This window comes from Drosophila santomea, chromosome X (genome assembly GCF_016746245.2).
Source record: "Drosophila santomea strain STO CAGO 1482 chromosome X, Prin_Dsan_1.1, whole genome shotgun sequence".
Taxonomy (NCBI): domain Eukaryota; kingdom Metazoa; phylum Arthropoda; class Insecta; order Diptera; family Drosophilidae; genus Drosophila; species Drosophila santomea.
In genome coordinates, this window is record NC_053021.2 from 9,657,060 (window position 1) to 9,681,025 (window position 23,966).

General features: G+C 43.6%; 6 protein-coding genes across 9 annotated transcripts; 3 read left to right on the forward strand and 3 right to left on the reverse strand.

The window, feature by feature from the left end:
• Positions 1-1,105: 1,105 nt before the first annotated feature.
• On the reverse strand, positions 1,106-4,381 carry LOC120457031 (bromodomain-containing protein 4). Of its 2 annotated transcripts, XM_039644194.1 has the most exons (4): positions 4,253-4,381; positions 2,953-4,185; positions 2,509-2,886; positions 1,106-2,475 (listed from the first exon to the last, which is right to left on the reverse strand). In XM_039644194.1, the coding sequence occupies exons 1-4, from the start codon at positions 4,277-4,279 to the stop codon at positions 1,276-1,278; spliced, it is 2,838 nt and encodes a 945-aa protein (XP_039500128.1). In that variant the 5' UTR covers positions 4,280-4,381; the 3' UTR covers positions 1,106-1,275. The 2 variants fall into 2 exon arrangements, with proteins under 2 accessions (XP_039500128.1, XP_039500127.1); XM_039644193.1 differs by having other exon boundaries at positions 1,106-2,886.
• A 501-nt stretch (positions 4,382-4,882) lies between these two features.
• On the forward strand, positions 4,883-7,067 carry LOC120456057. Of its 2 annotated transcripts, none has more exons than XM_039642639.1 (3): positions 4,883-5,036; positions 6,524-6,611; positions 6,689-7,067. In XM_039642639.1, the coding sequence occupies exons 2-3, from the start codon at positions 6,560-6,562 to the stop codon at positions 6,961-6,963; spliced, it is 327 nt and encodes a 108-aa protein (XP_039498573.1). In that variant the 5' UTR covers positions 4,883-5,036; positions 6,524-6,559; the 3' UTR covers positions 6,964-7,067. The 2 variants fall into 2 exon arrangements, with proteins under 2 accessions (XP_039498573.1, XP_039498574.1); XM_039642640.1 differs by having other exon boundaries at positions 6,728-7,067.
• Positions 7,068-13,401: 6,334 nt separating this feature from the next.
• Positions 13,402-17,151, forward strand: LOC120455233 (SRSF protein kinase 2). 2 transcript variants are annotated; one of them, XM_039641210.2, is made up of 5 exons: positions 13,402-13,588; positions 13,707-15,213; positions 15,278-15,839; positions 15,993-16,275; positions 16,340-16,473. In XM_039641210.2, the coding sequence occupies exons 2-5, from the start codon at positions 13,940-13,942 to the stop codon at positions 16,345-16,347; spliced, it is 2,127 nt and encodes a 708-aa protein (XP_039497144.1). In that variant the 5' UTR covers positions 13,402-13,588; positions 13,707-13,939; the 3' UTR covers positions 16,348-16,473. The 2 variants fall into 2 exon arrangements, with proteins under 2 accessions (XP_039497144.1, XP_039497143.1); XM_039641209.2 differs by having other exon boundaries at positions 13,404-13,588; positions 15,993-17,151.
• A 144-nt stretch (positions 17,152-17,295) lies between these two features.
• On the forward strand, positions 17,296-19,802 carry LOC120455235 (nudix hydrolase 2). Its single transcript, XM_039641211.2, has 4 exons — positions 17,296-17,452; positions 18,148-18,480; positions 18,543-18,664; positions 18,931-19,802. Exons 2-4 carry the CDS (start codon positions 18,314-18,316, stop codon positions 19,629-19,631), a joined length of 990 nt encoding a protein of 329 aa, XP_039497145.1. The 5' UTR covers positions 17,296-17,452; positions 18,148-18,313; the 3' UTR covers positions 19,632-19,802.
• A 365-nt stretch (positions 19,803-20,167) lies between these two features.
• On the reverse strand, positions 20,168-21,286 carry LOC120455237 (mitochondrial inner membrane protease subunit 1). The gene is made up of 2 exons (XM_039641214.2): positions 20,963-21,286; positions 20,168-20,899 (listed from the first exon to the last, which is right to left on the reverse strand). Exons 1-2 carry the CDS (start codon positions 21,059-21,061, stop codon positions 20,498-20,500), a joined length of 501 nt encoding a protein of 166 aa, XP_039497148.1. The 5' UTR covers positions 21,062-21,286; the 3' UTR covers positions 20,168-20,497.
• Positions 21,287-21,579: 293 nt separating this feature from the next.
• On the reverse strand, positions 21,580-23,708 carry LOC120455236 (CDP-diacylglycerol--inositol 3-phosphatidyltransferase). Its single transcript, XM_039641212.2, has 5 exons — positions 23,531-23,708; positions 23,130-23,264; positions 22,504-22,657; positions 22,261-22,412; positions 21,580-22,178 (listed from the first exon to the last, which is right to left on the reverse strand). Exons 1-5 carry the CDS (start codon positions 23,580-23,582, stop codon positions 21,997-21,999), a joined length of 675 nt encoding a protein of 224 aa, XP_039497146.1. The 5' UTR covers positions 23,583-23,708; the 3' UTR covers positions 21,580-21,996.
• Between the last annotated feature and the right edge of the window lie 258 nt (positions 23,709-23,966).

Below are 23,966 nucleotides of genomic sequence, written 5' to 3' on the forward strand. Positions count from 1 at the left end.
TGTAGAATGTATAGATTGGAATATAAAAGGATTACTATCCTGATGATGAAAATCATTTAAAGTGAATAAAACTATATACTGATTTGCAGACGCGCACTATTAGTATCACTATCTAAATCTCCCATTGTGATTATTGTTAATATATACACCTTTAGATTCTCGGCCAGGGATAAGAACTTTCCCGACAAGAAATGGGTGCACTTTTCCATTGTCAATCTCTGGCAGCTGGTTGAATGCTCAATGTTCCATGTTGAATGGACAAAAAAAAAGAAGAGGGAAGAAACCAGTAAACAAAACACAATGAGCCCATCCATTTGGCTTAGAGCATCTTAGGGATCGTCGTCGTCTTAGGCCAGATGCAAATGTCACCCACAACCAGATCCACACCCAAGCATTCGACTGGAGCAGCTGCATCAGATCCTGTAAGGACATTGTGCAACGGTATTGCAGGATTCGCCTGCAATACGAAAGCAACTGCTAAGCCAAATGGGATGCGTATTTGGATTTGGAGTTGATAACTTTGAATGGGATGAGATTAGCAGTTCTACATACGCGCTGAATGCTGAATGCTGAATGAATGGGACTCTGTGAATGGAATGGCACACGACTCAGTCGCATTAGATGCCACCTCCTCCGGTGCGTCGTCGTCTCATGCTAATGAGGATTCCTGTACAGGTAGCACCCACTGGCACTGGCACTGGCACAGGCACAGGAACAGGTAGTTGATAGTTTGGAATCGTAAATCACAACACACGACGGGTAGGCGTTGGTAATCCTTTCGACACTTAATTATAGTAGTTCAAACTGTGGCTAAGTCTCGGGCCTAAGAACCATTGCAATCGGCATTCGTTTTGGATGAAACCGGATGAGATCTGGAAGAGATCAGGCTGCAGGCCAAACGGGATGAGATCATAAAGCAGTTGTCAGTTGGGTGCATTATCTTACCGAATCCCAGTGACAGTTGTGGAAACTCACACGTTCGCCAATCCCAAACTTGCTGCAACAGCAGGAGGTATTTAACAGGATTAGCAGGATATAGTTTAGGATATAGTTAGGTATGAAAACTTTTATTAGATGAGATCTATACAAGTTTACAAAGGTCAGTAAATAGTGTAAAGTGCAAAGTGTAAAGTGTAAGGTGCAAAGGGTAAAGAGTAAAATATAATATGCAAAGTGCAAAAAATAAAGTTTAGTCTTTGTTTTGCTCAATGGACGATTCTAAATCCAAGTCCAATCAAATCACAAGTTTCATTTGAACTTCGAGTTGCATATAAACTAAAACCAGGTCTTAATGATGTGACAACACTTCAATTGGCGCTGCGAAGGAAACGGGCGATATCTGTAGTTAACCCAATCAATCCGCTGTTTTCTGGAGCATAGCGATCGATGCTGTCCTGGTTCTCTGGGTGGAATACAAAATAGCTCATAAATGCTCCCACAATTCGGCCACATGTTATTTTCATAGGTGGCTGATCTGTATCCTGCTTCTGATCCTGCAACCTCATCAGCATTTCGCTTTGGTTTCTCGATGGCCCGTGATACTGATGATGATGCACTCATCTCATCTCGATTTGGTTTCGGTTTGGAATCAGCCTTGGCCACCACTCCTGATGCCACCTCATTGGGATGTGGATGTGGATGTGGATGTGGATGTGGATGTGGATGTGGATGTGGATGTGGATGTGGCTGTGGCTGTGGCTGTGGATTGGAGTTCTGCATTGCCACTTGTGATGGGGCAGCATCTGAGGCCTGCATACGCAGGCGAAGTGTTGGCACTGATGTTTGGACTTTGGAGTCATGATTCCTATTTCGATATGGCTTGTGCTTGAACAGATTGCGCTGTTCCCGAACTTGGGCACTCTGTCCAGCTGGCGATGATGCACCTGGTTTAGGTATCGACAGTTTGTAATAGAGGCCGACCTCATCAGCAATGTGCACCATCACTGTGCCCGTTGGTCGTTTATTGGCTTCATTGGCTTTTTCCTTAGCCTTTTCCTTAGCCTGTTCCTTAGCCTGTTCCTTAGCCTTCTCATTTGCCTTTTTGACCCGCTTCGCCTCCTTTTCAGCCCGCTTTTTGCATAGGCTTTGCTTTTTAAGAGCCGTGTTCTGTTTCTTGAGGCGCCGCTTCTCCTTCTTGGAGCTGCTGTGCTTTGCTGGACCCACCTCCTCCGCCTTTGGCTCTTCTTGCTCTGAAGTGTCTCCTTCGCTGTCTTCCTCCCTATAAAGCGGATCTGGCTCCACCAGCAGCTCAAACATGTTCGAACCCAGAGCTTTTATGTCGGTGGTCATCGGGATTTCTCGCTTGGGCTGTGCATTGTGCTCCTCAGGTTTTTTAACAACTGAGGTTTTCACAGTAGTATTGACCACTTTCTTTTCCTTCGGCAATGGCGTAGGAATATTGGCTTTTTCCTTCGGCAATGGCGTAGGAATATTGGCTTTTTCCTTCGGCAATGGCGTAGGAATATTGGCTTTTTCCTTCGGCAATGGCGTAGGAATATTGGCTTTTTCCTTCGGCAATGGCGTAGGAATTTTGGCTTTTTTGTTCTTTGCAGAAGGCAAAGTTTGAGGCACCAAGCTGCTTTCCTTTTTAACTTGATCGTGTGAACGTTGTTTCTTCGGTGGAAAAGCACAAACTCCGTTTTCTTTGGGTAACTGATGCTTTTGGGTTACTGGTGTTTTTGTAGAGATTTGTTCAGATTTCTTGGTGCTAGTCTGTTGAACTTTTGAGTTGAATGAATAAGCTGATCCTGATTTCGGGAACCTCATTTTCAGTGGAAGAGGATCCTTTCTGGCAGCCTGTTTGTTGTTGCGCAAGCGGCTACCCAATGCCGGCCACTGATTCTCAAAGACCTCTGGCTTCTGGGACCTTTGACTTTGGATCCCGAGCTGCAAATAAAAATACATGAAACCTTATATAAGTTATTGGATTGGTAATAAGGTGTTTAGACATACTTGTTTATCGGGCGCCGCAGTAATTTGTACAACTTTCATTTTGCTACCGATGTTTACCAGCATAGTTGCTTTTCCAGAGGCGCAGGATGACCTCTTGGCCAGTGGGCACGGGTGCACCTGCTCCGGTGGGGAGTTAGTGATGTGTGCCTGACTAACTGGCTTCGGATGGGCAGTGATCATTGGTGACTCAGTTGTCGCTTCTGCTGACATATTAGTGATCTGAATCTTGGACTGTATGTTCTTTAGCTCCGGCTGCGGAGATCCAGACTCACAATTGCTGAGTGGAGCTGGATGATGTGGAGCAAGATGTGGTGAAGGTAGATCGTGGACGCCTTCGACTGGTAAGTGCATCTGCGGTGGAGCAGGATCTGTTGTTGGTGGAGCTGGGTTTTGTGGAGTCGATTGTGTTGAAGGTGGCTGTTGTTCGGCTTCCTGAATGCATCCTTGATGCATCTGCATCTGCATTTGCATCTGCATCTGCATCTGCGGTGGAGCATGATCTCCTGCTAATGGAACTGGGTTTTGTGGAGTCGATTGTGTTGAAGGTGGCTGTTGTTTGGCTTCCTGAATGCATCCTTGATGCATCTGCATCTGCATTTGCATCTGCATCTGCATCTGCGGTGGAGCAAAATCGGTTTGAACCGTAAGATATTGTGGCGAAGGGTGTTGTGGAAATTCCGGAGCTGCTGGAATCGGTGGAGCCGCACAAAAGTCTTGTGATTGTGGATGCTGTGCAGGAATGTAATGGGGCTGCTGCTCGGGCATCATATAGATCGCCTCACTTTGAAGATCGTTTGGCACAAACTGGGAATGTGGCGCTGTTGGCGGTTGTGGTGGAGGTGGAGGCACCTGCTGTATGAGTTCAATGACCAGTGGCTGCTGGACTTCGAGGAACAGCTGTGGTTGCTGTTGCTCGTTCGTTGGCACGAACGCCACATGGACCAGCAGAAAGACGTACGGCGGAGGAGCAGTAGGTGGCGCTGGAGCCGGGGCAGGTGGATGACCTATTTCGCTATTGTACCAACAGCCGTTGCGGTAAAAGCCCGGCGTGTTGCCAAAACGCACAAAGGAGTTGTTTGGCTCATTTGGTATGTGTATGTAGTAGAATGGCCAATACACCACTGGCAAATACGCAGTGACATGGACACCGGGATCATCCGGATAGTGCTGCACTGGCGGCTGCGCATTGCCATCAACACGCACGTCGGGATTGGGCTGGTTTTTGGGGTTTGCCTGGAATTGAATGGCCATGTTCTAAATTCTAACAAACAAGTGCACTTTAAACTGATTTGATAATTACGTTCGGATACTGCTGTTTATCCATCATGTTGATTTTTTCGCCAATTTTAGTTTTGGAGGAAACTCATTCGCGCAAGCGCTGCTTCCGGAAAAGGAAGTTACGTTACGGCCATTAAAGTTGCAAATTGACGTCATGAAAACGACAGGTGGCAACACAGTGCAGTGTTCTAGAACGCCGCAATACAGTAATCTACAACTGCGTTGTACGCAATTGCATTTCACGTAACGTAACAATAGAATATTTAACATTTTGGAATATTTATTAGGGCAAAGATCCAAAGCGTTATATTCCTGCAATCTTATAAATATTTTTATAGATTCATACATCACAATATTGGTATGTGTGTTTCATTAATTATTCATATATATATTAATTATTTATATATATATATATATATTTATGACTGTTGTATTTTGAAGATATAAACTCATATATTTAATACAATTGAATATGGATACTTCTAGACAAGGTTTACTATTAAAACCTTTATAATACGGAACGGAACTTGTAGATCACGATATAAGTGTTATAATGCGATAGTGCGCTGTGATTGCAAATCTGCTCGTGCAGGGTTGTCCTTTTAGTCAAGTGGCAGCGCAGTCAAGTGGTGTGTAATCGATCAAATGTCCATGTCTAGTGACCCTTGACATCGGATTCCTTAGCTCTTTTTAATTTGGATTTCACTGGAAGCGGTCGCAAACCTTTGGTGCCTTCAAGCCTAACTAATCCGAGTGAATTAACTTAAACATTAACTTTAGAAGTGTCTCAGTTAAGAATTGTTGAGGTAAGTGTTTAAAACATGAACATTTTATGTCTGCAGTTTCGCAAAATCAAATATATTTTTTACGAATAAGTTCGCGTTTTCGCAAGATTTCGTTACGTTTTGTATTGGCCCCTTAAAAAATAACCAACAAATATTTTAAGAAACGCCTTTAAGAGTGAACGCTTAACGCGCGCATTTGCATATTTAATTGTTGAGAAAATTACCCAAATAAAATCCGGTGAAATCATGACATGCAATTAATTTTTCTAACAAAAAAAAGAAGAAGAGACATATAAAAAGAAGATTTTCTACGGCAAAGCACTAGGGTGCGAGTGAGAGAACGCGATGCTTGGCGAAATGTGTGCAAGTGGGATGCCACTGCAGTCGGACTGCGAGTGCGAGCGAGATGGCAGTGTGACCGCATGGCGGTAGGACTTTCAACGTCATTAGTCAAAGAAAAGCGAAAAAGTGGAGAAGAGGAAAAGAGGAAATGGAGAAAAGGGACAAAGGGTTGGAAAATGCAAATTACGATATGTAGATTCCGACATGGGCCTCGCGATTCCGCCGGGTTCCCTGCGCTTCGACGTCTCCGGAATTTCGGGTATTTCGATGAATCGGGTACTTGGATATTTGGGTACTTGGGTATTCGATGGAATCCCAGCCCGTCACATCACATGTCAGGCCCGGAAAAGTTTTTGTCAAACGTTTGACAGCGACGTGATCAGGTTCCCAAAATGAATGCGCGCCTGGGCTGCAATTAAATGTGAATAAAATGTAAAAGTTATCATGCCCCTCACGACGCGCTTTTCTTGAAGGTTGCGTAATTGATTAGCCCGCGGCGCACGGGACAGGATTTTCCATTCACCTATTTACCATCTACCATTTTCCTTCCATTTCCTTGGCATTCGTGGTGCCCACCATTTGCAGGCTGGCCAGATCCTGGCAAGCATGCGCATGATGACCCATGTCCAGGCGTCGCTAATTGTGACCCAGACCCAATTATGGGAAATTACCATCCACCGACCATTACCCGACCCTCTGTCAAGGACCTAAACGGGTATCCTCCATATGTTTGTTTAGCTAAAAACTTAGTGGTACTGTACTGCAGAATATTTCCAAGTGGGGGTATTGTAATATAATACCTAACTTAGGATTAGCCAGCAAACAGATATGGAACTATACTACATCAGCAGGGAGATTATTATTGAACAAAAATATATTTAATATAGATAGTTGTAGTTATTCAAAATATATTTTATAGACAGTTATAGTTATTCAAAATATATTTAACATAGATAGTTACCTAGAAATGTGCATTACAATATGAACAAAAATATATTTAATATAGATAGTTACTTAGAAATGTTCATTATAATATGAACAAAAATATATTTAATATATATAGTTACCTAGAAATATGTATTACATAATGAATGAAAATATATTTAATATATATGTATGGTTACTTATAAATGTGTATTACATGATGCACTTGATGTGTATTTCAGAAACTGGATAACTTACATATTTCCCTACGAAACGTAATGTTCAGGATGATTTTGGAGCGCATTTTGGACATTTGGTACTACCATCCGGGTATGTATATACATATGCATATATGATGAAAAAGACAATGCAGATGGTTGATAATGTATCTGCGTACTTTCGTATAGTAATGGTTTACTTTATCATTGGCCCCGAACCGCTGCCAGTCGAAGACTTCATGCCGAATTACCATCACCTTCACCATCATGATCACCATCACCATTTAATGCCCGTCGCCGGACCGGATTACTTGCCACCATTGCACTATGGTGAACTGGAGGACGATTGGCTCGACTATGACACGCCCATCAGCGATTCCGAGATTAGCGATTTCGGGATAAGCGATGCCGAGAATAGCGAAACCTTCTACTCCTGGGAAGACGACGATGAGGAGTACCTCTAGGGCCAACGACAAGGACAAGGACATGCTCGACTATGGATGATGGATACCCAATATGCGCTGTAAAATCCTTTTTTATCTGAATTAAAAATTCGGCTTGATGAAAATGTTGGGAAAACTACTTTGAAAACTACTGGAAAAAATGGCGCACATCTCGATGATGTGTTCTTCTAGTTGTTCTTTTTGGGATTAGAGAAAGGGTCACTTTTGCAAACCGCCAGGCAAAACTGGAGCACAAACCGAGTGCAGAGTTCAGTCTTATTTTTATTTTCATATTTTTTCGCACGTTTAAATGCAACCCTTAACCCCGCGCCGCTTAACCCTTTGGCAAGCGACCCCGGCGATTGTCTGCTGATGCTAAACGTATTAACCCATGACCGCTTCAGCCATTGTTTATTGCCTAATTTGCGGTTAAATTTTGATTTCGGCACAATGATTGCATTTTCGATTTCACATTTTTCAGACAGATTGAGATTTATGTGTGTGCCCTTGTTTGCCAAATAGCAATTCAGCGCAGAGTGTGCGAATTTTTACTTCTCTCTCTCTATATATATATATATATATATATATATATATATATTTTTATTTTTTTTTTGCCCGCCGTGCGCAGCGATAAGGAAACACAAAGGACCTCCTCGCAAGGATGTGACGTGAGAAAGTGCCCAAATCGGTGGACTTAAGTCGCATGATCGATATGCGATGTGTGTGTACATGCGTTCCAAATGGGTATTTTACTTCCCAGATAGAAAGATATTTCTTTGTGAAATATGATATAGTTGCTGTTCAGTAGGTTTATAATAATCATTTGATTTTATATTATATGTCCTTGGAATGGCGCTCTCATAACCCTTTAACATATTGAAAATAGTAAATGTAAGTAACTGACTGCAACTTGTATTTCCTATATGTGCATTAATCATGTTGCTATCGCAGCACACTCATCTCAGCCAGGAGAGCTGGAGCCACGAGGAGCTAATGACTTGGGTCAGTGCAGAAAATCAATTAAATACAAGACGCAAAATGCCCACAATGTAATGACCGGATGACCCACCACCACGACCACGACCACGACCACGACCAGGACCACCACTGGCAATGGCACCACATCACATCAGTTGCCCATGAGGGCTGGCATAATAATGATAAACTGTCAAAACTACACGATATGCCAGATCATATCTGCGGATTGCAATCCGCGGACCAGTAGAAAACCACCACCATCACCATTGCCATCAGGTTGGTGGAACCCACGCGCCCAACACATTAACACGGCCCAAAAGGATCAAGGAGCGCGCAGCAAGGACCTGACTGACTGACTGTCGATCAGAACTTTATGACTCCTGGAGTCGCTTTTCCACATTTATTCCATCGCCTTTGTTGTTGCAACGCGGGGTTAATTTTGGGTTACCCGCCGCTGCTTTTTACGACGGGAAATTTGTCAAACGTTGACAGTTTTCAATTATATGTTTGCATATCGAGTGTGTGTTCTAATGCATTTGTGGCATGTCCTGTTTTTTTTTTTAGTTGTTTCTGGCCAGGAAGTCGCGAAGCCAGGTCCTTGCATAATTACGCCAGTTTTTATTGCCAGGTTACCAGGTTACCAAAATTGAGTTGAGATTCAAATTCATATGATAATGCAATTGATTCGATAGTAAATATTTTAAAAAAGTAAATGTGCCTGTACTTAAAAGGGCTGCTTTTCAGTTAAATTTATGGATTCATTTCTCAGCACAAAAGTTGCAAATAACTATGACCTTTAGCTAACTCATAAAAGTGACTTACTCCGCACTCATTCAGCATCCTCAGCATACTTTAAATGCACCCATTGTACTTCCAACTATGCGCATTGAAATTTTATAGTTAACGAGCTTTTGTTGCCAGTCTGCGAATGAGCAAAAGTAAACACTCACATGGTTGTAATTATTATGGATTAGCATTATGTATGGGCCATATATCACATATATCACGGCGACGGGCAACTGATTTATGTCCATTTGGTCAGTGACAACTCTATTCCATTCGAAGATCCTTCGTCCTGCCAGGTAGCTGCCAAGCTGACCAAAGCTGTTTACACCAAATTTATGTCACATAATCAATTGTCCGACACGGAGCAATAAAAACAAGAGCGCAGGGGTCACTCGCGATGGCTATGGGAATTGTGTTGGATTGGAAATCGCTAAGGACACCGGAATTGAGAATCAGGAATCTGAAATCAGGACTGTGTGCGCTAATCCTGCCAACGTTGTGTGGCATAATTTTCCGACCCGTTGAACCGCCCCTTTTATTTGCATTTGTTACGGTGACCCGCCAAGATTGTCGCCGTGTAATGAAGAGGTCATTCGGTTCACCGGACGGATGGACGACTGGCGATGTTTGTTTTGGCTTTGTGACAGTCAAAGGATTACAGCGGCCGCGACATGGGCGCGAACTTTGCGGTCCTTTTTTGGTGACACGGTGACAGGATCACACGATCACGAAATCACACAATCCCGCCGGACAGCTGCGCATCCTGGCCGGAATGCGTGGATTCGTTACGATTTCTAGGACATTGGGAGCATTGGTATACAATGGGGTTTTTTTTGTACCAAAAGGATCTGCGCAGGATGCGGTTTGTGTAACGATCGCCGATCGCTGGACACTTTATGCAGCGTCATATCCTGCAGCATATCCTGCCACATCCGCTGAATGGCGTGATGAATGATCCCAGTCCAACGGATTCAATGCACAGGATGGGTGTTTTTTTTTTAAATGCTACAGTAGCTTGAGTAAATGAAAATCATCATGAAAATATATAGAAAATAATAAAAACATATAAATCATGAAAATTAAGTATGGTATAACTGGGGAAAAGTGTGAATCTGATGTGAATTTCTGGTTGTAAAGATAAGTGATATTTAAACAATTATCTAATTGCCACTAATTTGACATTGTTTTAGAGAGCAACCAATGAAGAAGGAGCTCCAAGGCCTACTACAAATCAAAGCCTGATCCTGATCCCAATCACCATCCCCATTCCGATGCCGATTGCGACCCAGTTGCAGAGGCAATTCCTTTGCCAAGTTGAAAGATAATGAGCAGCGTAATTGGCGCATTTGGCAAGGACCTCGAAGGACTCGAACAAAGGCAGAGGAGCAGCTGCTCTGTGCCAATTGGCACACAATGGAGCGGCACATGCCACACACTCTGGCGAAAAGAGAAAAAAAACAAAAATCCGATGAATAGAAAACTGAAGGGAAGAAGTTGGAAAAAAAAAGACGTGGAAAACGGGGACAAGTACTACGTAACATTGCACATTGACAACAAGGAAGCGAGGCAACAATGGAAAAGTGAAAAATCTCCGGCGGAGGCAACACCCAAAGGACAGCTGTCTGCGTCTCCATCTGTTTGTGATTCCCCGCAAGAAGGACGTGATCCTGCCACTCTGCCAGGATCTTCACATGGCGAAAAATAACTTGCTTGACATTGAGTATGTATATGAATATTAGTTGTAAATTTAAATATAGAACCATAACTTTTTAATTGCCTGTAAACTTGAAGATGTGAGTATGCATTTAGCAAAGTAGCATTAGCATGTGTTGCATTTGAAATGATGATCCGTGCACAATCGCTTTTCCCCATAAGCTGAAACACACGTTTTTTGGTTTTTTGTTCAAATGCAAATCGCGGTCAATCGCGGTAATTGGATTAGGGCCATCCAATTGAATCCGCACAACCCCTTCCGGCGATCCGCGATTGACCCTTCTCCTGACCTTTCGACCCCTTTGGATGCTGCTGGATGCCTTTTCCCCTCGAGGAATGGCCCTTTTGCAGCCCGGTAGAAAAAAAAAAACACGGAAAATTAATTAAGAAAACATCCCCGCGGCCATCCACTGTCCCACGGCGGATTTTCATTACGTTGTTACTTGGGATCACATGGGCACCGGAATGGGTTGAGAACCTCTTCCAAAAGATGAGAGATGGAAGAGTGCTCTACCAAGTTTAAAAGACAAGAAAAAAATTATTTTTATTGAGAATTAGAGCGGATATTTCAAAGTTAGATGGCCAAAAAAAAAAAAACCAAAATGGCAAACTCTATTTTCATAAATATTTCAAATAATTACCAGTTAAGTTTGCATGATTATAGAGTTTCGTGAAAATGCGCTGGCTTAAAAGGGGTGTGAAAGTGGCTTAATAATAGTTAATTTTCCGTTTGCCACGCCTTTTGAAAAAAAATGCAAAAAAATGGCTCGTTACATTGCTCATTAAAATGAATAAACATTCATTTAGATAAAGCTTATGCACAGTGAAAAAAACCTGATCCCTGGTGATCCCTGGCAAAGGCACACCCACCGACTGTAAACGGTGAAAATCGACGTTAATTTATTTCAATTTTCCAACCATTGTCTGCATACAAAACAGTTCGTTAGCAAAGCTAACCAGTTTTCTTTGGAGTTGAAGTTTTTCGAATTGCAGTGGATAAATACGAGAACGGGACACTTGAAATTGAAATGGAAATAGAAATTACGCTTAATTGGCGGAGAAACAATGTTGAATGCCGAGGGCATTGGGAAAATGATAAGGAAAACTCCCTAATTACAAACAAGAATTTTCCGGGTGCGCGCGAAATACCGTAGGAAATACAAAGAAAAGGGTTGACGAAGATCGCGCCTGGGAACCTAATAACCCCGATCCACGATTCCCGATCCCCGATTTTCCACCAACTTCGACATTGAAGTTGATGTTGAAGTTTTCGATAAGCCGGCCGGCGGTGGAAAATGAGATATACTCGTATTCGTAAGTGTCCCCAACCAGTCATAGATTTTTTAATAAATATTTGACATGGCATTTTCACTTAAGCCACGGAAAAGGCCATGGAAATCCATTGTGTGCAAACAGTTAGGTTGGTTAGCAACCCTAAGCGGAAAATTTGTTTAAACAACTGAGCAAATATCGGCAATTCGCCCGCTGAAGAGGGGTAACTTTTTTATTCGTGTGCTATTGGAAAACTCTTCTCATATATATTTTTTTTTTGCAGTTTCTCCCCAAAAAAACGAAGCAAAGAATTGAAAATTACTAAGCCGGCAATCAAAATACAAACAAGAGCGAAAACTGAATGGAAACCATTGTTGTCCAACTGAAGCACCTGAGTTTATGGCGCAAGGACATCCCCCATGGTGACTCCGGGTGAAATGTGCATTTTGCAACACATTTACGATCCTTTATCCTTTATGCCTTATCCTTTATAATCCCTTCAATCGCGCTGTTAACTGCTAACTGGTTTCTGGTTCCTGGTTGCTGGCGCTTTGTTGCTCTAAATAGCCCTTTCCAAATCACTGGACTCGCACAAAGGACTCGCCCTCAATTGCGCAACTATTTCGATTCGGAAAAAAATCAAATCAAATGAAATCAAATAAAATATAATAAAATAAAAGGAGAGAAATGGGCCAAACTGGGCGCGCAGCCAGAGATTATGTTTAGTTGTATATAAATACACACCTTCAAGGAATCTAAACTATACATTTTGATTTTTTTTATACCCGTTACTCGTAGAGTAAAAGGGTATACTAGATTCGTTGAAAAGTATGTAACAGGCAGAAGGAAGCGTTTCCGACCATATAAAGTATATATATTCTTGATCAGGATCAATAGCCGAGTCGATTTGGCCATGTCCGTCTGTCCGTCCGTCTGTCTGTCCGTCTGTCCGTCTGTCCGTATGAACGTCGAGATCTCAGGAACTACAAAAGCTAGAAAGTTGACATTAAGCATACAGACTCCAGGGACATAGACGCAGCGCAAGTTTGTCGAATCATGCTGCCACGCCCACTCTAACGCCCACAAACCGCCCAAAACTGCCACGCCCACACTTTTGAAAAATGTTTTGATATTTTTTCATTTTTGTATTGGTGTTGTAAATTTCTATCGATTTGTCAAAAAAAATTTTGCCACGCCCACTCTAACGCCCACAAACCGCCCAAAGCTGCCACACCCACACTTTTGAAAAATGTTTTGAAATTTTTTCATTTTTGTATTAGTCTTGTAAATTTTTATCGATTTGCAAAAAAACTTTTTGCCACGCCCACTCTAACGCCCACAAACCGCCCAAAGCTGCCACGCCCACACTTTTGAAAAATGTTTTGATATTTTTTCATTTTTATATTGGTCTTGTAAATTTCTATCGATTTGCCAAAAAACTTTCTGCCACGCCCACTATAACGCCTACAAACCGCCAAAAATTGTGTTTAAGACTCTCCTTCTCCCTTCCACTAGCTGAGTAACGGGTATCAGATAGTCGGGGAACTCGACTATAGCGTTCTCTCTTGTTTTTATTATTAATTATTAAAAGTGTAAGCCTACTAAGAAAATATTCGCCAAGATGTGAGCGTTTCCCTAATTTCTCAATCAATGTAGGCTTTGAAAATACAATTCAGGAGGTAACATTTACGGATCAGGAATTCGAACAGAGAACATTTGGCCAGCACTATGAAAACAGCTCCGAACATCAAACAAAATACGACCGAGAAAAATATTGTAAAGAAAAAAAGCAAGAAAATTTGCTTTTTCCGTTGAAGAAAAAAAAAACAGTTTTTGATACGTTTATATATATTTTGTAGCAAAAAAAACCTAAGCCAACGAGCAGCAAACCTTAAACGTAAGTTCCAAATTGAACACCAAACACACACACAACGACAAAGAATTTGGACGAAATCTAAAAAATCTAAACAAAATTCTCGGTTCCAATAATAATACAGATTTTCTTTGTATTCCAGGTAAGCAAGCTTTGCAAATAAAATCGAACAATATCGTTGGTCAACACCATCGATTCAGTTTAGTTGATCGAAGGCAGTTGTGTTTTCCCATTCGTTGTTTCCACTTCACATATTCCCTTAATATATTTGGTTGAAAAAGCACTCGACTTCAAACATACATTCAAAGTGAAAATTTGAATTTTCCCAACGAGAAATATACCAACGAGCACATAAAACTTTGATGAAGATCAATCATGAACAAGTTCAATCCACCAAAAATGAATAAACGCAGAGCGGCAGCACTCTCCAAGGATCAGGAGGATCAGGTCTGCGAGGATAAGAAGCGCACGTTGGTGGTGGAACCATTTGGTAGGCCAAAAATGGCAAACCCATCACCCAAGGACTCGAACATGATCAAGCAAAAGGATAGCAGGATGGCGAAGCCACCAACTCTAGCTCGAATGACTGGCACAAGCCATTCCAAGGCTGAAAAGCTCTCCGAGAATACGGCCCAAAAACGGTCGAAGTCCGTGGCAGAGCCATTAAACATGAACAATTCCAAGTCGAATGTGCAGCAAAAAAGGCCACCCAAAAGACAGGAGCTCTGCGAATGTGAGGACTTGCAGTCAGCCGAACCATGTGACCAAGTGACAGGGGCGTCCAAGAATAAGTTGATTAAGAAAATGCCCAAACAGAGGGGCATAGCACAGACTCCATCGCTGCACAAGGATATGGGCGCCCAGTTGGCGAAAGTGGATCACCTTTGCGATGAAAGTGGCAAGGGAGAACGCTCTAAAATTAAGCACACTGGCGATAAGAGCACCGCGGGGAAATCCACAGAACCGGACGACAAAGTGTCCACAGGACACCAGAGCGATGAAGGAGGAGATTCCAACCAAAGCAATTGCGATTGCGACGATGATGCTGGCAATGGATTCGAAAGGCAAGAGTGCCAGCAGGACTATGTCTATGGTGGCTATCATCCGGTGGCCATTGGCGATGTGTTCGTGAGGCGCTATCATGTCATCAAGAAGCTGGGTTGGGGTCACTTCTCCACCGTGTGGATGTGCTACGATTGCAAGATGCAGCGTTACTGTGCCATCAAGGTGGTCAAGTCGGCGCTGGAGTACTCGGAAACCGCTCGCGATGAGATCCGCCTCTTTACCGCCATCAACAGGAACGAGAGCCAAAAGCACAGAGGCCAAAACCTGGTCGGTTTCTACAATCACTTTCATGTCTCCGGACCGAACGGCACACACACTTGCCTCGTCTTCGAGGTGCTCGGCGACAATCTGCTGACGGTCATCGAAAGAACCGCCTACAAGGGAATACCCCTCTACAATGTCAGACAGATCGCGCGGCAGGTCCTTAAGGGCCTGTACTATTTGCACAACGAATGCCGCATCATACACACCGATCTGAAGCCGGAGAATGTGCTGCTGGTGGCCAACGATGTGAACATTCGTACCCAGGTCAACCAGTCAATTGACAAGTACTTGAAGGCCCGCGAGGAGCAGCAACGAGCTGGGTATGTAAACCTATAACCGGGTTATCGTACATACTATGGTTAACCAAGCGAAATCCTTTCGCAGATACAACCCACCGCGTGTCTCACCCGACAGATCCAAGAAGACGAAGACGTCCAAGAAACGGATGCGAGCAAGGGCCAAGAAGGTATTGGCATTCTTCGAGACCCACCGCCGGCTGCTCCGCAGGCAGGGCCTCAATGATCTACTGCGTCTGGCCGAACGTGGCCTCCTGTCGCCGATGACCGCCGCCTTGGCCGTCACCGATAAGTTGCCCTTCTTGCCCTTCTCCTTCGACGGCCTGAAGATACTCAGCGATGAGGATGTGGCCAAGGTGCAGAAATTTGCACCAGTCGATCAGGTGGGCGATCAGGTGCTTTGTTATCATCGCGAGGATAGCAACAATGACGACTTTGATGTTGTGGATTGGGAATGCAATAACGTGGACATGCTGCTAAAGAATCCGAGGTTCTTCATACGATTCGTGCTGTACAAGGTCATAGGCTTGGATGAGCAGGAGCGTACCAGCCAGGATTTTCGAAAGCGAGTTTCACGCTCCAGAGGACGTGGCCAGAACAAGAAGAAATCGAGATCCGTGTCGAGATCGGCATGCACTGCTGACCATTTGGTATTTATCCCAAGTTCCTATAGTAGCTAAATATTTTGTAGTCTACTTTTTGGCGCCCACGTGAACGATTTCAAGGATGTGTGCTTATCAGAATTTTAATTGGAATATTAATTGAAATAATTGTATTAACCATTTCATTTTGACCTTTCGCAGACGGTACCCAGTGGTCTATCGACATGCGAGCCCAGTTTGAGCAAACTTCACCCCAAGGACCCGGCCACCGAGGAGTGCGAGGTAATGGTGAAGATAGCCGATTTGGGCAATGGCTGTTGGTTCAATTACCACTTCACGGAGGACATCCAGACCCGTGAGTACCGTGCATTGGAGGTGATCCTCGGTGCGGGATATACAGAGACAGCGGACATCTGGAGCGTGGCCTGTTTGCTATGGGAGCTGTGCACTGGGACGTATCTATTCGATACTCATTCGAAGCGGGGCAAGTACAATTTGGATGAGGCGCACATAGCCAAAATAATCGAGACATGTGGCGTCATTCCCAGGGATCTGATCAAGAGAGGCATATACTCGTCGAATTTCTTCAAGAGCAACGGCCAACTTTGGCATATCTCATCCTTGAAGAGGCGTAAACTGGCCAGTGTCCTGGTCAAGGAGCACGGATGGACGCGTCGCAATGCCAAGGCATTCGTGGCCTTTCTAATGCCCATGCTGAACACCAATCCTGAGGAACGCAACTCTGCTCGCAACGCCTTGGAGCACCAGTTCTTCTACAACAAATTGGGCCCTAAAAAAATCATTCTCACAAAATATGACCCTGACAGTAACTTTGCATGCAAATGTAAAGTTAACAGTGACATGGACGGGGGCAATGGTGAAAAGGATAGCAACATAAACAAGGATAACAGTGAGAAGGAAAGCAACAGGGAGAAGGAAAGCAACAGGGACGAGGACAGCAACAGCGACAGGGAAAACAACAGCGACAAGGATAGCAACAGCAACAGCGACCAAAAGGACAGCGACAGCACCAGCGACAGCGACGAGGACAGCACCAGCGAAAACGACAACAACAGCGGCAGCAGCACCCTCAGCAGCAATTATAATGACGACTGCGAATGCCACATAAACTGCGAGTGCACCAGCCCCAGCTCCTTGGACAGCAACTCCTTTTGCAAAAGAAGGATGATTCGACCCCTGAACGAAGGAATGGGTCAGGACCAGGACCAGGGCATAAAACGCAACGAAGCCTGCGGGAAGTAACAACGAATCTGATCAAAAGGAATGGAAAATACGATATGAAAACCAAACCACACACAACACAATTCAAGTTACAATAAAGTGCGCCTGAAGCTATCTATTTTAGGTGTTTTACATGAATACTTTCTAGGTTTGCTCATATTTCATTGTTAACTATTAACAAATAAAGCTAAACAGTCTTTTCTAGCCAAGTTGGCAGCACTGCCGGATCAGCTGATTGACTTTTGCCTCCCATCCCTAGAAATCAACGTGCTGTTGGAAGTGGAAGCGAATTGAAATCGCGCGCTGCTTTATTCGCTTGTTTATGCCAAAGTCCATGGCAGTATTGGATCGGATCGACAATTAGTCGACTGGAACTGGACAGATTGGCTTTGTGACACCATTCGCCTGTGGATTTCCTAGTGAGTTTCCGAGTACGAGTTCCATACAAAGTATTATTCTGGCGCAGATATGGAATAAAAAATATGTTTGGCTTTGTTTGTTATGTAAAAGTCGTATCAGTTGTCTGGCGCGTTGATAACAGCAGCCACTCAGCTGATAAACATACACAAAGCCCATGCGGAAACAATTGAAACGACCCCACAACACCACCACCCACCACCCACACGCACCTTGGGTTGCCGCTCAAGGTTGCGCTAGAGATGAGCAGGAAGCAGTGACTGCTATCGTGATTGCTATCGCGACAAATCACAGTTTCACGGAATAACCAAAAAAATGTTATAAATAGATTACAATGCTTCAGTTTATGTTCGTTATTTATGGAAGCTCAATATATATACATAGATAATATATATTGAATATGTTATAGTTTTTATATTATACTCATGTCACCGAAGCATTTGCTGTCACACTGTTCTGCGCATCTCTATCACACATACTTGTTACTGACGTTAGCGCCAAATTCGAAATGCCAAGAACAGAAATCCGAACGTAACAGCGGTCATATCGCTTATCTAGCGCCGGCGGGAGATAGTGCCCACCTGCTCCTCCTCCTCGCTCTGTTCCGCCCATCGCATCCGATTTGCATCGACGTTTTGGAGCCATGCGGCTTTCTCACCTGTTTCACCTGTCTTTTCGCCTCGTTTCACACACACAGCATGCCCCGGAATTGGCTTCACCCCGCATTGTGGATAAACTGAGACGCTACGCCACGCCCACCGAGGGACAGCACCCAGATCTCCGGTTGCGAGCTTGTGACGCCAACGTGGTCGGCACCCGTCGTCTTCAGCAACGTCGTTTTCGTCAAACTGCGAGATTATTTAATGTTGGCCACCGGTTTTCTGGCTCGCAGAACCGTACTTAACCAGCCGGCGTTCAATTCATGGAGCACATTCCTCCGGACCGCTAGAAACCGACCCACATCCACGGTTGCCGCAAGAGTTCCACTAAAGATTCAGTCACAGCGGCAATTTACAAGAGTATACTCATTGTAAGAGTTGAGCTATATGTCTTTATATCATGATTGATAACTAGTTGTATTCCTTGATGCAGCTCCAAAGATATGGACACGCCAGCTGATGTCTTCCGCGGCATTACGGATCGTTTTGCCGGAGTCACTGTCGATGGGCGCGAAGAGAACGTGGACAAATCCAGTTTTCGGGACAAACTGACAAGTAAGATACAAATATATTTTAAAAAGAAATATTTACAAATTTAATTTGGGTATCTTTGTCTGCAAAAGTGGTTATCAAAAGTTGATTGAAAGTTTACTTATCTAAAATTAAAGTACTAAATTCAATTTCAATAAAATTTCGCTACTTTCTATTTTATCAGTTTAAAAGTTAGCTGACTATCAATACTCATAGACAATAAACAACTCATATTATTGATTAGATCTGTTTCCAAGTGATACTTTAATGATAAAATAAATACCTTTTAGAATCGCTGAACTTTTGGACGACGAACAAGAACCGGGCCATTTGGTTCCGTGTGTACAAGGAGCAGGCCGATTGGGTGCCCATTCTGGCGGAGAACGGCTTTGATTTCCACCATGCCAAGACCGGAGTGGTGGTCATGTACCGCTGGCTGCCGGAGGACGAGTCCAGCAACCTGCCCACCTATGCACACACGCTGATGGGCGTCGGCGGACTTGTGATCAACGAACAGGACGAGGTGCTGGTGGTGTCCGATCGGTTTGCGATGATACCGAACAGCTGGAAGCTGCCCGGCGGCTATGTGGAGCCGCGGGAGAATCTCATCGATGCGGCGATACGCGAGGTGGACGAGGAGACGGGAATACGCACCGAGTTTCGCTCAGTGGTCAGTCTGCGGCATGCCCATGGCGGCACCTTCGGATGCTCCGACATGTACGTGGTCATCGCCCTAAAGCCCCTGAATTTGGACTTCAAGCGCTGCGAGCGGGAGATCGCCCGCCTCCAGTGGATGCCAATCGCGGAGTATCTAAAGCATCCGCAGGTCCACGAGACGAACAGGCAGTTCGTGCGCACCTTTTTGGACTATCAGAAGCGCGGCCTGACCCTCACCTGTCGCGACGATGTGCACCAGGTGCTGAAGAAGAAATACAACCTGTATTACGTGGAGCGGGAGCAGCAACAGCAGCAGGATGAAAAGAATTTGTGAGACTTGTCGGTGCAGTGGCCAAATCCTTAGTGCAATTTCTATTAAGTTCTTTCTTCCAAAAGCCAGCAGGAGCACAAGTGCACATTGAAATGTTTACAATGTAGTTATTAAATGCTTTTTTTTTGTATATATTTATATGCATATATAAATTAAAGCTCACACAGCCTTACACAACATTTTCTTTGGATACCATTTATAAACGGCAGTACTTTTTAAAACATTTGATATTATTTAGAAAATATGCCCAAGTATATTTCCTTAGAAGGTAAGACAATTAGGATTTAACTATATTTTTACAGATTGAAAGGAAACAAAAAGATTATTGACGAATCAAAATAGCTACTGCCAGTGAAGAATAAGCATAAAATGCGTAAAGTTTGGAAAAGTTTAGTCAATGATTTGTATACATTATTAAACAATTATTTCATGTTCTAAAAGTCAACGCAAATGTGATGAATATAGAAATAAAACATCTTAAATAAAACCAAAATGAAAAACGAAGTTATTTTTAACCAGTTTCAATGAGAGTCGTTACATCTACAAATTAAATATTTTATTAGCGTATATTACCAACAATTTCAAAGAGTAATTCTAATCATCATATTTATCAATTTTGATTAAACTGTACAAAATAAAGTGAAAGTTGCATGGAGCCCCTTTGGCTCGAGTGTAAATAAATGTATGAATTAATATGTTTTTGGCAGTTAATCAACCTTTTTCCTAGTTTATTTTCAATGATATCCAAAAGCCAGAAGTCGCACAAATGGTTCTAAAAAGTTGTTGTTCAATCTACTTGAATTTCCAAACAAAACTTAGGCGATGCAATCGGGTCAAGTTAATTTAACTCTTTTTCATGCGAATCCCATTTATAGCCCCGTGGCCTCGGATACAGGCCAGATGCGGCAGAGCACGCGGCTCCGGATGAGGCCCACTGGAATGGGTCCGTAGTAGCGGGAGTCCGAGCTGTTGCCCTTGTTGTCGCCCTCGATCCAAACGTATCCGCGCGGCACATAGTCCTTGACCATCACGGGCTTCTTCTTGTCATCCGCACTGCCACTGTACTCCGCCTCCAAGGGAATGGGCTTCTGGGTGAGCACCTGATCACCGGATACGGCCACGATACGCTTGCAAATGAACTGGTCGGCATTGATGGGCGATATGGCGATGACTATGTCGCCGGCCTGGTAGGTTCGCCAGTACTTCGACAAGCGCTCGGTGAGCAGAACGTTGTCCGAGTGGAGAGTGGGCTCCATGGAGGGTCCCTTGCACTGCAAGTGGTTGTATCAATGAGCAAGTGTACCCACCCAGGAACATCATAATAGACGCCTCACCAGGACGAAATCGCCGATGTACTCGAAGGTGCAGTGTGTGATGGCCGCATAGGCCACCGTGTACCGCATCAGGCGGCCCAATCGGGAAAGGATCTTCATGGCGGCGATTCCGACGTTGGCTGCTCCACATGCGCCCGGTTTCAGAGCATCTCCCGTGTCCAACGACCTGTTATTCTCCCGGAAAGTGTTCTTCCAAAATCGAATGTTTATGTTGTGTAAAAATCAGGGCTGCACAGGCGGCGCAGCTGAGCGGCCAGCCAGGGATGCCGCAACAATAATTTTGATGTCAAACGGTAAATTTGTTGTGGCGCAAATTTTTAAAAAATGATGGGCCAATTAGGTAAACTAAAATTTAGCACATAAAACCACATATATTTATTTTCACTTTTCAATTTTGACTAAGTCTGCCAGGCATGGCATGTGTGGTACATATGTTTATGTTTCAAATACATCTAACATCCATTTGTCGTATATTTCATGCAGGTCTCCAATTACATTGTTTTAACTTACGATTAGAAATACATTAGTTACATTGAGAGAGTTGCTGGGAGAAGGTGGTTAGTCAAACCCAAAACGTGCACAATGAGATAAATCCTGGAAATAGACACTCATTCATATATCGGCCTGCATGTATGCAATATATACATCAGTATATGTATATTTGTATATCGCGTGTAAGCGTCACAGAAATCGTAAATTACGCTAACTAAAGGCAAAATAAATATGCAGCAGCTACTGACTGGAACGAATCGCTTGAATTTCAATTAAAATATCTATTAAATACATATTGTCGGGTGATTTCACCACCCGTCTAACTAAAATATATCAAATAAAATCAACAATCTTTGCAATAACGCATTAAAAAATAATCAAAATCCTACTACGGCCTATTTGGCCTATTTTGCCTAATGCCCAAATTTCATCTGATCGCAATTCGTCTTCAAAATTCTGTTTTAGCTTGGAATCAAGAGTTGTCTCGTTTAGTACTTTTTGTTGATAGATGTGGCGCCGGAAGATCCTGGACCGCATCCCATTTACTCCAATTTCTTGCCGCTCACCGGCTCCGACTTCTGGCGTCTCTCCTGCCGCTCGCGCACATCCACGGCCGCCAAATCGATGCCCGCCACATAGGCGTGCATCACCGAGATCAATGCCTTGAGCACGGCAAAGGGACCCGTGAGGAAGGCGAGTATCTTGAAGAGCGATGCGCCGAATACTGCAATTGAAGGGTAAAAACGGATTAGATAAGTTTCGCTAGCTGGAATGCTAAGTGTGTACATGTGAGTGTGTATACTTACTCAGCGGTCCGTAGGTGAAATTCAAGAGGTACAAGCACACGTAGAACAGCTCGTTAACGCAGCACATGAATGTGAGTATGTCCTTCTGGTAGTACAATCGCATTATGAAGTTGTCATTCACCTTGTGCGAGCTGCGTCCGACCACGACGCTCCTGCAAAAAAAAAAAAAACAAAGGCACAAGCCATTAGTTTGAATTCCTTGACAGGACAGACGTCCTGTATCCTGCCCATTTCCCCACTTACGTCTGCATGAAGAGCCAGTGGCAGGCCACGTCGATGGCGATGGACAGCTGGAACCAGAACATGTACCGGGGATAGAAGTAGGCCAGGGTGACTAGTAGGCCGGTGGTGCCGCAGCGATCGGTCAACTGGTCCAGCATGGCGCCAAAACGAGTGCCTGTAGTAGGGGCAAATGAGTATTTAGTAAAGAATCCATAATTTAATATTACGATATATTTTTGGTGGAATACCCTATTGGAAAGACTCTCTATATACACGATCATTTCTTTATAAACCTACAAAATGTATATATTGATACCACTGCAGTACACCACTATATCATAAACATTATCAAAGATATTTATATGGCATTTGTTTCTTAGAAGGCTTCCTAATGTCTCTCCATAGTTCCAAGGCAATATTAGCCCTGATTTCTGTCTATTCTATGGCCCCACGTCATCCATCGATTGGCTATCCAGCCGTGACCATATCGGGCTCTCCAGGGCGTGCCCACAATGGCAAAATATCGGCAGATAACCAAAGCGGAGACAGGTGTTTGCAGTGCGTTAGCGGCCAAAGTGCGCGCACAAATAAGATACAGCTGCTATAGGCGAGCATTTAGATATCGAGGGCGCATGGGTAATGCTCACTTTGGTTAAAGGCTCGGGCGGCGTGTCCATCGACGGCGTCCAGGAGGGCAGAGGTTACATAACACCAGCCGGAGATCACATAGTTGGTGGACATGAACCAGAAGGCGATCAGGGCCAGAACGATGCGGGCATAGCCTGGAAAAGATCAATATGAATCAACACATATGCGTGCATCATATATGTATATGGTTTTCTGGTGCGAAATCATTGGGGGTGACTCAATTGGGTGGACGACGCTGCTCTTATCGGTGAACTTGCGCCCTGCATTTCACAGGTTGCCAAACAGCGCCTATTAATCCAATTAGGAAACACTAGAATCGCTATTATTGCGCCGCATAAATCGAACATGCGATTTGTTTACCTAGCTGGAACACGGAATAAAAACCAAAAACAGCACTCACCGATCAAATTTGGCACAAAGATGAAGACGTTATCGTGTTCGGCAATTGCCATTTTGTTTCGCCTCTTTGGTGCTTGGTGTGTTTCGGGATCTGCTAGCTTTGCGGCTTGTTTTTATCCAATTAAATGCCAAAAGTACTGCAACAAAAAACCGTAGAAACAAAATTTGCTGTATCTGGTGTGACCGCAGCGTGACCTTTAGAAAATACTAACAACGCTTTGCGAAAAAATACCAATTATACTGACCTACAAGATTTTAGCCGGCTTCCACTGACACACATCTATTTATGATTTAAGTTATTTTGCAATCAAAATTTAGTCATCAAATATCTCATTATTTACATTTTCACGCATGTATATAATTTTAAATTAATCAAATAATAATTATTGTTGTTTAACATGAGCTACCAAAGTCCAGTTAACGAATTTTGTTGCGTC